Here is a 13,705-nt window from a genome sequence, read left to right on the forward strand (position 1 = left end):
TAATGAATCTAAGAACTCAAATTTCAGAAGCAAAAATTGAATCAATACATCAATTCAAGGTTCATAAACTCCTAACTACGAAGAATTAAGCAAACATTGTAACAGAGAAAGAGAAAGAAGGAGAAGAAGAGAAGAATTGCAGAGAAGGCATCTCCATGAGCTCTAATCCAATGCCTCTTCTTGGAGCTTTGAAATTCGACCCCAATCCTCTCTCTCACTCACTCTCAACGAGAATCTAACAAAAAAAATGGAAAATGAACAAAAGACTTCGAGTTCTAAGCTTAAAATAGGTATTTATAGAAATCTCGATTATGTGCGTTATCACTCTTGATGATAAGAGTGGTCACGCAGAAGCTCATGTAGTTTCTAGAAACTGAAACTATCACTTTCGCTGCTAAAAGTTGCAACACAAGAGGTCAAGCGGTTGCGCGTGATCACTTTTAAGAGCAAGAGTGACCACGCACAACTTGCCTTGATACATTTCTCTCTGGAACATCCACTTTCGCTGATAAAAGTGGTAACACAGAGCTTGCTGAAATTTTGCCTTCTCTGGAGCACTCACTTTTGCCAGCAAGAGTGTTAACGCAGAGCTCGCTGAAATTTTGCCTTCTCTGCAACACTAACTTTCGCTGGTAAGAGTGACCACGCCCAAACTCCCTTCTTCTTTTAAGCTCTGGAACGATCACTTTCACTAGTAAAAGTGTTAACGCCTAATGTGTATTCCTTTTTTATGTCTAAAGTGATCACTTTCACTGACAATAGTGATTACGCCCCACTTGCATTCCATTATTCTTGTGTTTTGGAGTCGAGAATTACTATTCTTCCTCTTCCTTTCCATTTATCTTCCATTTCCATGACTTTTGCTCAGATTATTCCTACAAAAATAAGATTAATTTTTTAAGATCTAAGCAGAAATTCCACAAATGCTAAAATAACTACATATTAAAAGAAAACTTTCAATCATTCTATTTTTTTGAATTTTTTTGCTTTTCTTATATATTTTCCTTATCAAATGGGTTAGAAATACACTAAAATATTAGTAAAAATATGGATTCATCACGGGGCCAATCAAAGTATGAAAAGGCTTGAATAATAAAATTATTTTGTGAAGTTAAAATGAGGCCAATGTTAGGAGAACCCTTCAAATATCTGAGAACACAATGAGCAGCTTGCATGTGAGGTTGCCTTGGTTGAGAAACATATTGACTCAACTGTTAGACAACAAAATAAATGTTTGGACAAGTATTAGTTAAGTAAATCAAATATCCTATTAGCCTTTGATACTCAGAAGGATTATCCAGCAATCCTCCTTCATCAACACATAGTATACATGATGGATCCTTAAGGGTTGTTGCAAGCTAACAAGCCACTGTAATAAAGTAAGTAAGATAATACTTTCTTTGGTTGAATACCATGCCATTAGTAGATGGACAAAGCTTCAATCCTAAGAAATAACGAAGAGGACCAAGGTCCTTAATCCAAAAAAAAGGTATTTAGATGATTCTTGATAGCATTCAACTCCACTAGATTATTTCTAGTGAGTATCATATCATCTATATACACAAGGATAGAAAGCAAAGAGGAACCTGTAATCTTTACAAACAAAGAATAATGAAAAGTATTTTGAATAAATTCCAAAGAGGTAAGAGTGGAGGTAAGTTTACAATTTTATTCTCTACTAGTTGTTCTTTGCAAACTTGTTGCAGATGATCAAGATGTAAATTCAATAATGGAATCATGTACACTTCTTCTTACAGGTCACCATGAAGAAAAGCATTATTGACATTAAGTTGCTCTAAAAACCAACCCTTTGTTGTTGCAATTGATATAATAAAGTAGACAATATTGAGATTTGCCATTGTAGAGAAAGTTTCAAAGTAGTCCAAAGCCTCTATTTATGTATACCCTTTGGCACCTAATTGGGTGCTTTCCTAGAGAAAGATTCACCAAGGGCCAAGTGATGAATCCATATTTTTACTGATATTTTAGCATAATTCTAACACATTTGATAAGAAAAATATATGAAGAAAGCAGAAAAACTCAGAAAAAGAGAATGAATTGAAGTTTTCTTTAAAATTGTAGTTATCTTAGCAATTGTGGAATTTTTGCTTAGGAATTAAGTTTTTAATCTTGTTTTTGAAGGAATAATTCAAGCAAGGTTCATGAAAATGGAGGCTTGATGACAAGGAAGAGGAAAGAAGCAAGTCTGGACTCCAAAAACACAAGAACAAGAAAATGCAGACTGGGCGTGATCACTATTGTCAGTGAAAGTGATCACTCCATAGTTCAAAGAAGAAGAAAGCTTGGGCGTGATCACTTTTATCAGTAAAAGTGAGCGTTCTAGAGAGGCAAATATCAGGAAAAGCTCTGCGTAACCACTATTATCAGCGAAAGTGAACGTTCTAGAGAGCTTTCAACCTGGCGAGTTGCGCGTAATCACTTTTATTCATAAGAGTGATCACGCGCAACCACTTGAGCTCTGCGTAGTCACTTTTATCAGCAAGAGTGATAGTTCCAGAGCCTTCAGTATCAGGAAAGTTGCGCGTGGACACTTTTTCTCATAAAAGTGTTAACGCGCAACCATAAAGCTTCTGCGTGGTTACTCTTGTGAAGAAAAGTGACAACGCGCAGTACTGGGGTTTCTATAAATACATAATTGAAGCGCGAAACTAGGGGTCTTTTGCTCATTTTCTGTTTTGTTAGTTAGATTCTTGTTGAGAGAGAGTGGAGAGAATATTGGGGTCGAAGCTTGAAGCTCCAATAAGAGGGATCGGATTGGAGCTCGTGGCCATGGCTGCTCTGCATTCTTCTTCATCTTCTTCTTCTTCTTTCTCTGTTTTTGTTGCAATGTGTGCTTAATTTCCCATAGTTAAGGGTTTATGGAACTCGAATTGATGTATTGATTCGACTTTATCTTCTGAACTTTAAGTTCTTGGATTAATTGAGTTGTTAATTCTGCTTTTCATGCAATCTTTGAATGGAAATTCATTTGATTAATCAAGAGGAATCTTTACCAATGGGAATTGGATTGTTTGCTCCGATCTGAATTGGCAACCAGAGTTTAGGGATTTCTTAGGGATAAGGAGACCTAATTCTGCAATCTTATAGTTTTAATTCTTAATGCAACCTGAAATTGAATCTCACCTAAGGGATTAGGGAGGTTTAGTGGATTGTTAGGGTCAATGAGTTAAGGAATTAACCTTTGGCTAGGTATATGTGAAACTGATTGTCAATTATTCAATTGCTTGAATGTTCAGAGGATTTAATTGGATTGATATTGATATTCTTGTGAAGTAAATTCCTAACTATCCTTCATTGCTATTTCATTTCATCACAAATCTTATACTCTGTTTTTCTGCAAGTTCTTTACTTTTGATTGCTCTGATTATTGCTTTTATATGATACAACTCTCTTCCCAAATTTGTATGGCTCAAATGGTTATTTTTCTGTGAAGTGATAATTGAGTTCCTAATTCCCTGTGGAGACGATACTCGGATCTTAAATTTACTCATTACTTGCTGCAATCCTAGTGCACTTGCTAGTGTTTAGATTGCAAACAACACCAAGTTTGGTTTTGCTTAAGAGAAAGTACCTCCTTACTCATGGCTTCTTTCCAACAATCATATTTCGATGCCTCAGCAAAATAGTTGAGCTCATGTTGAAAGGAAATGTTAGAACAAAAAACAATATAAATGAGAAGAATTAATTGGAGACAAATAATTTTAAATAGGATATTTAGTACCTAAAGAGTAATGGGCAGTAGATTGAGAGAGAAAAGTTGTGTGAAAATTCTTAAAGTACTCGGGCTTTTTTCTTGTGTAAGTAGAAGTATATAACGAAGCATTTCATAATGAACCCATTTATATTTCTATAGTAGGAATAAAGCTAGTAGGTTCATTGTTTGAACTTGTTGAGACATGATTTTATCCAATGGTTTCCTCAGATGAAATGTTAGTGTAATTGTCATTGCTAGGTGTAGAGGCAAAGGATTGAATCACAAGACAACCCCTGGGAATCTCAAGAAAAGAATTCATAAAAGTGTGGTCCACCAGTTCAAGAGAAGCACTTGATGTGTCTTTATTAACATGGCCAAAGAAGAATATATTTCATGAAATATTACATTTCTTGAAACAATAATGTTGCAACTCTTTAAGATGAAAAGAACAGAACCTTTTGTATCTTTCCTATGTCCTAAAAACACACATTTTTAGGCTCTTATATTAAGTTTGTCACGTGAAGCATTGAGGGTACTAGTAAAGGCTAGGCACCCAAATATTTTTAAATTGTTAAGATCTGCTATATGACCATGTAAAATCTCAAAAGGTGTTTTATTTTTCAAAAAGGAGTTAGTGTCCTATTAATGAAGTGAACAACGTGAGTGACCACAAATGACCAAAGATTTATAGGCAAATTTGATTGAAAAATGAGAGCACAAGCAACATTCATAATATGCTGGTGTTTTTGCTCTACAATACCATTTTGTTAAGGAGTCTCAACACAACTAGTTTGGTGAAGTATTCTTTTATGTTGAAAATTTCATGCATAAAAAATTTAGGTTTATTATCACTTCTCAAGATTTTTAGTTGTCAAATTTATTTTCAAGTTTAATTATAATATTTTGTATGATTGTTCTTACTTCATATTTTCCTTTTAGCAAACATATCGAAGTAAACCTAGTAAAATTATCCACCAAGGTATGAAAATATTTGTAACCTTCTACATAGGGAATTCTAAGTGGTCCCTAAATATCAACATGTAGCATTTCTAAGAAATTTTATAGACTTTTATTGCTAAGAGAAGAAAGTAGCTTCCTTTGTTTTACAAAGTGACATACATCACAATGATAACAAATTGAAGTATTAATATTACGGAATAAAATGTTTTTCAAGCAATCATCTAAAGCATATACCATGTAGCAATGCCACACTTTCGCTTTTTTAGAATCTATCCTAGCTTTATTCCTATTACAATGTAAAGAAAAGGTCATATTATAATATGTATTTCTACTTCTATTCATACAACTTGGTGAAAGGAATGAGAAATACTTGAAGTCTTGAGCTGGTATAAGTTTTTCACCCTTTCAGCCATATCAATCAGTCTCCATGGCTTTTCCTTAAAAATAAGACAGTTTGAAGAATAAAAAAAAGTAACACAACCCATTGTTTTTGTCAATCTTGAGATAGAAATAAGATTGATCGAGAAAGAAGAATGTATAACACACATCATTCAACTCAAGAAACTCAAAAAATTTAACAGTTCTAGCAAGATGGACACGTAGTTTATTACCATTAGGTAGAGATACCTAGATCTTAGGAATATTTGTGATTGAGGAGAAAGAATCTTTATAAAAACAAATATGATCAGTGGCCCTTGTGATTGAGGAGAAAGAAACACTAAGGTTTCCTTGCTTTGAATCATGTTATTCTTCTTGAATATTAGCTATGTGAAATTTATCACCTCTAGACAATCTTTCATGCAAGTCTCGCCATATTTCAACATCATTATTTATCTACATAATAGAGCTAGCAATTGAGGAAGTTATGGAACAAATTTATGGCTGAGGAAGAGAATCGTCGACAAATCGGAATTTATTCTTTGACAATAATGTGTTCTTCATAGATCTCTCCCAAGTGTGATAAATTTTCTCTGAAAGCAAAGTAGCTTGAGGAACAAAAACCAATGTAGGGTTCTCGTTAGGGTGAATGTAGTATACACTGGCTGGATTGTTCAAATGCTCCATTTGAATGACTAACACCATAATTGTAAGAAGAAGAAAAAATAAAGAAAAGGTGAATTCTTCAAGATGACGACCTTTTGTTCGTAGAAAAAAAATTTAATCATGGAAGTGTTTATGGACTAGAACTCTGATACCATATTAACATTCCATCATCCATAGAGAGTACAGAGCAACGAAGAAAAAATAGAAATAGAGAAGTATGAAATTTTTTATATGATTTTCATTGAATTAAAAAGAGGCAAAATGATGTATTTATATACAAGTACTAAATAATAAAAGTAATAGAAACAAAATTTAGTTATGAAAATAACATATTAGCAGTAACTGAAATTAGTTTAAGTTTGTTGATATGTTAATCTCGTGATATCAGTCTTAGCAAAGATCATACACGTCATTTCTCCATTGAAGATTGTTTCAGCTTTGTTGGTCATATTTATATAACTAAGGGTTATAACTATGGAATCTTAGGAAAAGTTAGGAAGAAAGTAGAAGAGGACCTACTTAAGGTTTGATGTATTTCTTTTCTTTTTTTATATCTACTGAACTACATAATTAATTTTATGATTGTTTTGTTATTTACTTTTTTTTTTTTTTGAAATGTCACGTGCTATAATTTTCTTCAATTATTTTTATTCTTTTTTCTCATTTTCATTTCAATTTAAGTTTTTTTAATCTATGCATCAGGTTTATGATTAGATGAATATACATGAATGTTATATTGTATGGTATTTTTTTTATATGTATGCTCTTTAAAAATGTATGTATTTAATTTATCTTTGTTACATTGTATCTATGTTTTTGTGTTGTTGTCAACGTCTAGCTTGAACATCATATATATGCTCTTTTAATAGGATACAGATCCTCTCTAGTTATGGTGGAAACTAGATGCTCAATCCCATTTTCGCTTAAGCAAATATGGCTTCGATCAAGCAAAAATAGGAAAAACGACCAAAAATGTTTTAGCAAAATTTGCTTAAGCGAATTTTGTATCTTCTCCATCAACCTTCTTCACCTCTTCCTATCTCCCATCCCTAACACCCATTCTCCAACCTCCATGTCCAACTCTCCTTCTCTTCCTCTCATACTTAACTTTTCTCTTTCTCCCACCCTTACTCACACCTTATACTCAATTCTCCTCTTCCTCTCTCCACCCCCACCTCTATATCCACCTCTCATCTTTTCTCCTTGTACCCAACTCCTCTACCCTTTCTCTCCCATCTCCACCTTTATACCACTCATTCTCATCCCTCTTTTTCCCTCACACCCACCCATTGTTATATATATATATATATATATATGTAAATGTGAATGGATATTGGAATTTATACTTGAATGCGTGATGAATATTGAATGATGATGTATATGAATGCGTATGGATAAATATACGATTATAAGAGTATATACGTGTGTGTGCGCGCGCTGAGAATGTTAGACTGTAGTTGGTTTGATTGATGAAAATTTGGCTAAGTGTCTTGTGCAAAGTATTCTCGCTGTAGCGAGAAGGCCCTAGGAGGAAGGCGTGAAATTGTCGCTTTCTCACTGTAACTAGAGGTCTCTCGCTATAGCGAGAGAGCGATAGTTTAGGGTGCAATTTTGAGAGCAGTCTCGTTGTAGCGAGAGGGTCTTGCTGTAGCGAGATTCTGTAAAAATCAGAGTGCAATTTGTGTTGAAGGTTTAACCGTTCATGAGCTAGATTGAAGGTTAGATTTGTGTTGGGAACGCTTAGAGGTGAGTTTTAATAGTTAGGGTTCTAATTTTCATCCCTCTTCTATGTTTTCTAGGTTCTCTTTAATTTTTCATGGAGTTCTCATGTGTTTTAGGGACGAAATTTGTGTGGAAAATGTTTTGTACCGGTAAATCATGTTGGGTCTTCGATTCGAGGTAAGGGGAGACTCTACTCTATCTCATTGTGTTTGATTTACCGTTTATTTTGCTAAATATTACAATGTGGCTAAGATAGAGGGTAGAAAATGTGTGTTCATAAAAATTATTGTGTGTTTGAATACAGTGTGATGTGTAATGAGATAGTTGAACCCATTGTGGGTGATTGTGTATTGTGAAATGTCATTGATTGGTAATTTAATAATGTGATTTGAATGTGGACCTATGTGTCGTGTGTCATGAATGAATATGGGCCTGTATGTTGTGTGTTGTGAATGAATGCGGACCTGTGTGTCGCGTACAAACATGAATATTGTGTGCAATTGAAATATGTGTGAATGAAGCATGTTAAATGCGGCTATGAACATGCTATGAATGGTTCAGCGATACACTAAAGGTATGGAAGATGGACACGGTAGAAATATCTTGGAGAAGATAGAGTAGTGGTGACACCAATAGTGAGCGTGGGTGCATCACAGGTCATACACTCTCCTCCTGACTAGACCTCTAACCAACACCTCTCGTGACCGCACACGTGATATCCGTGAAGCGAGGGTAACCGGCAACTATCCATGGTGTGAATTTATGATCACAGTGCCACAATAAGTGTAGTCATGTGTAGTGAGTGCATGTGTGTGTAAAATGCTTTGATGCTGTGAGTGCATCGGTTGTAAATTGAAATGAATTGCTTGAAAGTTTTGCCTGTTAAAATACATGTGAGTGTGCAAGGTGAGTCTTTATGTTGTTTGTGTGATGGATAGTGTAGAGTACTCACCCTTATATTTATTTTTCAGGTGACTAAGACGATCAGCACTGGACTGAGTGAAGGGATAAATAAAACTACTATAGGGCTTAGATTTTATTTTAAAAATTTGATGTAATTGAATTGGGCCTGTAGTAGTTATTGATATAAAACTTATAATCCCTTATTATTTTTAAAAACTTTGATGAAACTCTGTATTGAAAAAATGTATTTAAATAAAATTTTAATTATTCCCATTTTATGAAATTTATTATTTTTGAAATTAAGTTAAGGTATTACACTCTCTCTCATAAGATGCAAAATTTGCTTAAGCAAACTAAATTTGCATAAACAAATTTTGCATAAATTTTGCAAAAATAGAAAATCTTGTACAAGTCATTGTTAAGGATTTTTCATATACTTTATCATTCTTTAAAGATCCTTTCATCCATTATGTTAGATATCAAGAAAAATCAATTTTGGTTTCAAAGAATACGCCTCTTTTGATGAATAGATGGAAATCTTATTCTATCCATTTATGGCAATGTCATTTTGATGTTTGGTCTCAATGGAAAGATCCATATAAACTAATTATCCGAGCATTCATTTCACTTTTTGGATTATTTTTAAAATTTGCAACTAAATCTTTCAGTGATATAGAGTCAAATGTTACAAAATTTATTTCTAATGGAAATTGTTATGAAAAAATTTGATACAAGAGTTCCAATTATTCTTTTAATTAGATCATTGGTTAAAGCAAAATTTTGTAATGTATTGGGGCATCCCCTTAGTAAGTTGGTCTGGGTCGATTTATCTAATTTTGATATTATTGACTGATTTTTACGAATATGCAGAAATTTTTCTCATTATTACGATGGATCCTCAAAAAAAAAAATATTATTGAATTAAATATATACTTCAGCTTTCTTGTATTAAAACTTTGGCTCATAAACACAAAAGTACTATACGCGCTTTTTTAAAAAGATTAGATTCAAAAAAATTATTGAAAGAATTTTTTATAGAATTTTTTTTCTCTTTTTACTTAAACAGAAATAGAATTGGACATTCAATTCTGGTCACAACAGGAAAAGATTTAGATCTGTTTTAATATATTATATTTTGACTATTATTTAAGTTTCTTACAATAGGTTTTGAAACTTATTCTTACTTCCTAGTCACTTATTGAAGATTGTATGCTATAACTTTTTTTTAATTGAATTTATTTTCTTTTATTTAATGTGCTTGCTTATATTTTTAAATAGAAAAGTAAGATATTCTCCATATCTTTATTAATATCATTAAACAAAGTATTTTAAAGTTGTATTTGTATTAAAAAAAAAATTCTTACTTATATTTGTACTCAGTGTTGTTTCAAGATCAACCATTAAGATGATGGTACAAATCTTATGACAAGGGATTCATTTTAAGTTAGCACTTTTGCAAAATAACACTAAGGTAAAAAAAGAGACGTGCATACGAAAGGTTTATTTAATTATTTATTTTTGTTTATGAATGTTTTATTAGTAAATTGAAATTCATACAAAGTATTTGATTGATTTTGATTTTTTGGGTACTGATAATTTAATTGTATTTTTATTTTTTTAATGTTATAATATGCTAACAAATGATAATTTGGTTTTATTACTTATTAATTGACTTTTTCTTTTTCTTTTTCATTTTGACATTAAATTACATAAAATTGATTGTTTTTAGATATGAATATGATTTAAATGCTTTCTAGTTATATGTATATATAGTTTATTTTTCAACATTATACTATAAAATGCAAAGGGAAAGATTTGGTAGAATTTTATTATTATTATTACTATTTAGTTTGGTGTAAATTGTTCACCCCAAATATAAAAGGCAATAGAGTTGTAATTTGATCGTATTGCTAGATTAGTTTTGGTTGTATTTTCAGTTATTCATGTCCCATATATTTTGGATGTTGCTATATTTTTGTTTTACTTTTAAAATTTTTGGTTTGAAAATTTAGTCCTCGAGTAAGTTGTTGTAATTATTTGTATATTTCAGCTTTTATAATTTGAAGAAGCTTACTTATAAAGAAAGGAAGGTTAAGTTAATTGCAAGCTCGTGAGATCTAAACTTTGTTGTTAAAGGTCAAATTGAATCTCTTTTCATTATATCGAGAATAGTGAGAATTTGATATCCAAATTTATTTTTATTTAAGTAAAAATAAATTTGCTTAAGCAAATGTTTCATTTCCCGACTATATAGAGCCTCTCACTCTCTCACACCCACTTCTCATTCCACCTCTCCATCCCTACTTCCAACTCCCCATCTCACTTCCCTCACACCCACCTACTCCCCCTTTCTCATACTGACCTGCTTCTCTCCTCTCAGCCCAACTCTCACCTCTTGCACTGCTCCTTTCACGCTAAATCTCATCTCAATACCCCTCTCTCTCTCTCCACCTACTTCCTTCTCATTTTTAGCCTAAGCTTTTTTATTCACTTGAATCATAAATTTATTTAAGTGAATTTTATAAAATTTTAAAGTCATTTTTTATTTTTATTTAAATAAAAATAAAATATCTTAATTCTCATCACAATGAGAGAATATTCAGATCCTTGAAGGTCATGCAAATGATGATGTTAATGACAAGTGAAAGTTCAATTCCCCTGCTACAATAGAAGAAATTATCTTATTTTACATTTAAATTTCTTGAAAAAAATATTTTTCTCATTTTTATACTACTTGTATTTTAAGTCTCAATTTTATATTATTTTAACGTTTATTGATAATATTTTATTATTTTTTAAAATCTCTATTTAAACATAATATTTTCCCATATGCACGGGCTATCAACACTAATAAGTATGGTTTACTTGCAGTTATCCCTTTGATAAAAGCTAGGTTGGGTGGATGTTTGTCCAATGAGGTTTTATCTATGATGAGGAGACAAACGCCCGTTGTGGACCTTTCCAAAAACAAAGCACAGCATCTCGCCAAAGAGCGCTAGCCACTGACACAGAACCTGCCTGAACACTTAAAGTAAAAGCAGAATCATGCCCGTAACGCAATTTCCTTCTCTGAATGAATGTGAAACAATTTACAAATATACATTTCCAAAGAGGAAGCAATTATGAGAAGGGTTATTATTCCTGATCAAGTTGACGACCACCACCGACTCCATAACTCATCTCAAGTTTGTACCCTTCAACTCTTTTGCTTACAAGAAACCACCAACCCTCACCAACCAAGAATTCAAGTAGCAAGCATATGTAACATAATTATTTTCTACTTCAACGTGTCATAAATTTTCAAAATCAATCTACAAGTCAGTCTTTCAGACTGAGTTCTCCCAATTCAAAATTCAAGCAAATCCTAGGACAAAGTATTAATTGTACCAACAATCACCATTTTGTCAAAGTAGAACAGGGCAAAGCTGATATAATCATTGTGTGATATTACATGTCTTAACTTACAGCGGTACAAACTGTACCTAATTACAAAAGGAGAACTTGGATAGTTAATAATGACCTATTGGAAACAGAAACTGTTTCGATTCAAGGGGACAGCGGGTTTCATTACAGGTTTACCATTTTGTTTCATTCATTTTCAAACCAAGGGTTAATATATCCTTGTTATTCCTCTAAATAAGCTGGGTATAGACTATGCACAAGCATTTCGTATGTAATCACATGCAAACATGTTTCCAAAAGATTCATGACTAAACTCAAATTAGGAATATCAGGAATACTAATATTTAATGAATTGCAAAGCTATATATATAACCAAGCATTAGAAATGAGTACTTTCTTCTGTGCACCCATGTCCCATATCAATAACAAAACTACCAATCATAAAAAGCTCACGCAAGGAAAAGTGCTGTGGTGGGGCGCCACGTCCCCTTCTGTTTTCAATTTCATCGAAGTTATTATTTTATATCATTATCTATTCGTGGTACCAGATATTTTGAACTGTTCCATGCTCTAGGTTCACATAATCTTGACACGACTATGTAGCCAGACACTAGCACGTGTCATCTCCATCAATACACTGAATCAACAACCTCCCTTGTCGCGTCAAAAGACAAAAGAACAAACCAGGTGGACTTGCATCACAAATCGCCAATAATATAAACTTTAGTAGAACATAGAAGATATATAAAAACTGAAATACAAAATTTCTGGGACGCCTGGTGCGCGTGAATCTCACTTATATGTTTTTGGTTTAAATTATCGATTAAAGTGGCTATTAATTAAATAATTAGAAAGACACATGGATCGAAAATGAAAAATTATTACGCGAATAATCCTAATTTTATTATTGAAGGTAGCTCATCATTTTTATGTTTGTTATAACAGACTCCACTCTATGAACCACATACTGACACAAATGAAAAGGGAAGGGTTCCATACGATGCGTCACACCACAATCCCTAAAGACGACAAGAGAAAATGCAAAACGACACCGAATAGAAGACACAGATTTCAGAGCCACCAGAACACAGAGCCTTATGGTCAACGTCGTCCATCTAAGAGAGTTGACCACAGTCGGCGACCGTCACCGGCCGGGAGGTCTTGCCGGTGTTTGATCCAACCTTCTCGATCTCCCTCACCACGTCTATTCCATCAACCACCTGGCCGAACACCACGTGCTTTCCGTCGAGCCACTCCGTCTTCGTCGTGCAGATGAAGAACTGAGATCCGTTCGTGCCAGGGCCAGCATTCGCCATCGACAACACGCCGGGGCCGGTGTGCTTCTTCACAAAGTTCTCGTCAGCGAACTTGGCGCCGTAAATCGATTCACCGCCGGTGCCGTTCCCGGCAGTGAAGTCACCCCCCTGGCACATGAAGTTAGGGATCACACGGTGGAAGGTTGAGCCCTTGTAGTGAAGAGGCTTGCCGCTGCGGCCAGCCCCCTTCTCACCGGTGCAGAGGGCACGGAAGTTCTCAGCGGTGCGAGGGGTAACATCAGCGAAGAGCTCGAAGACGATACGGCCGGCGGGTTGGCCACCGATGGCCATGTCAAAGAAGACCTTAGGGTTTGGCATAATTGCACAATATAAGCTCGCTCACACTGAAGAAGGAGAACGGGGATTAGGGTTTGGACTTCGGGAAAGACGAGGAGAGATATTTATAGTGGCGCGTGCACCTGAATATCTATGCAACTGACCGTTCGATTGGGACACGTGGCGGTATCTGAGTGAAGTGAATTAACTACGGTTGAGTTAGGGGTTGACTAGGGTTAGTGACCGGATCCGATGTCACGGATATGCTTTTGTCATTGTGCCGAAGCCTTTTGCAAGTGTGGACTTTTTTAAGGCCCCAACAAACGACGCCGCTTCATGCTTCTCATTAAATTAGAAGTTTATATTC

The 13,705-nt window shown here is 34.1% G+C and overlaps 1 protein-coding gene across 1 annotated transcript; it reads right to left on the reverse strand.

The window, feature by feature from the left end:
• Positions 1-11,757: 11,757 nt before the first annotated feature.
• On the reverse strand, positions 11,758-13,432 carry LOC113864292 (peptidyl-prolyl cis-trans isomerase). The gene has a single exon (XM_027497848.1). It carries the CDS (start codon positions 13,378-13,380, stop codon positions 12,862-12,864), a length of 519 nt encoding a protein of 172 aa, XP_027353649.1. The 5' UTR covers positions 13,381-13,432; the 3' UTR covers positions 11,758-12,861.
• Positions 13,433-13,705: the final 273 nt, after the last annotated feature.

The sequence above is a fragment of the Abrus precatorius genome, unplaced genomic scaffold (genome assembly GCF_003935025.1).
Source record: "Abrus precatorius isolate BTA unplaced genomic scaffold, Abrus_2018 Scaffold4, whole genome shotgun sequence".
NCBI lineage: Eukaryota > Viridiplantae > Streptophyta > Magnoliopsida > Fabales > Fabaceae > Abrus > Abrus precatorius.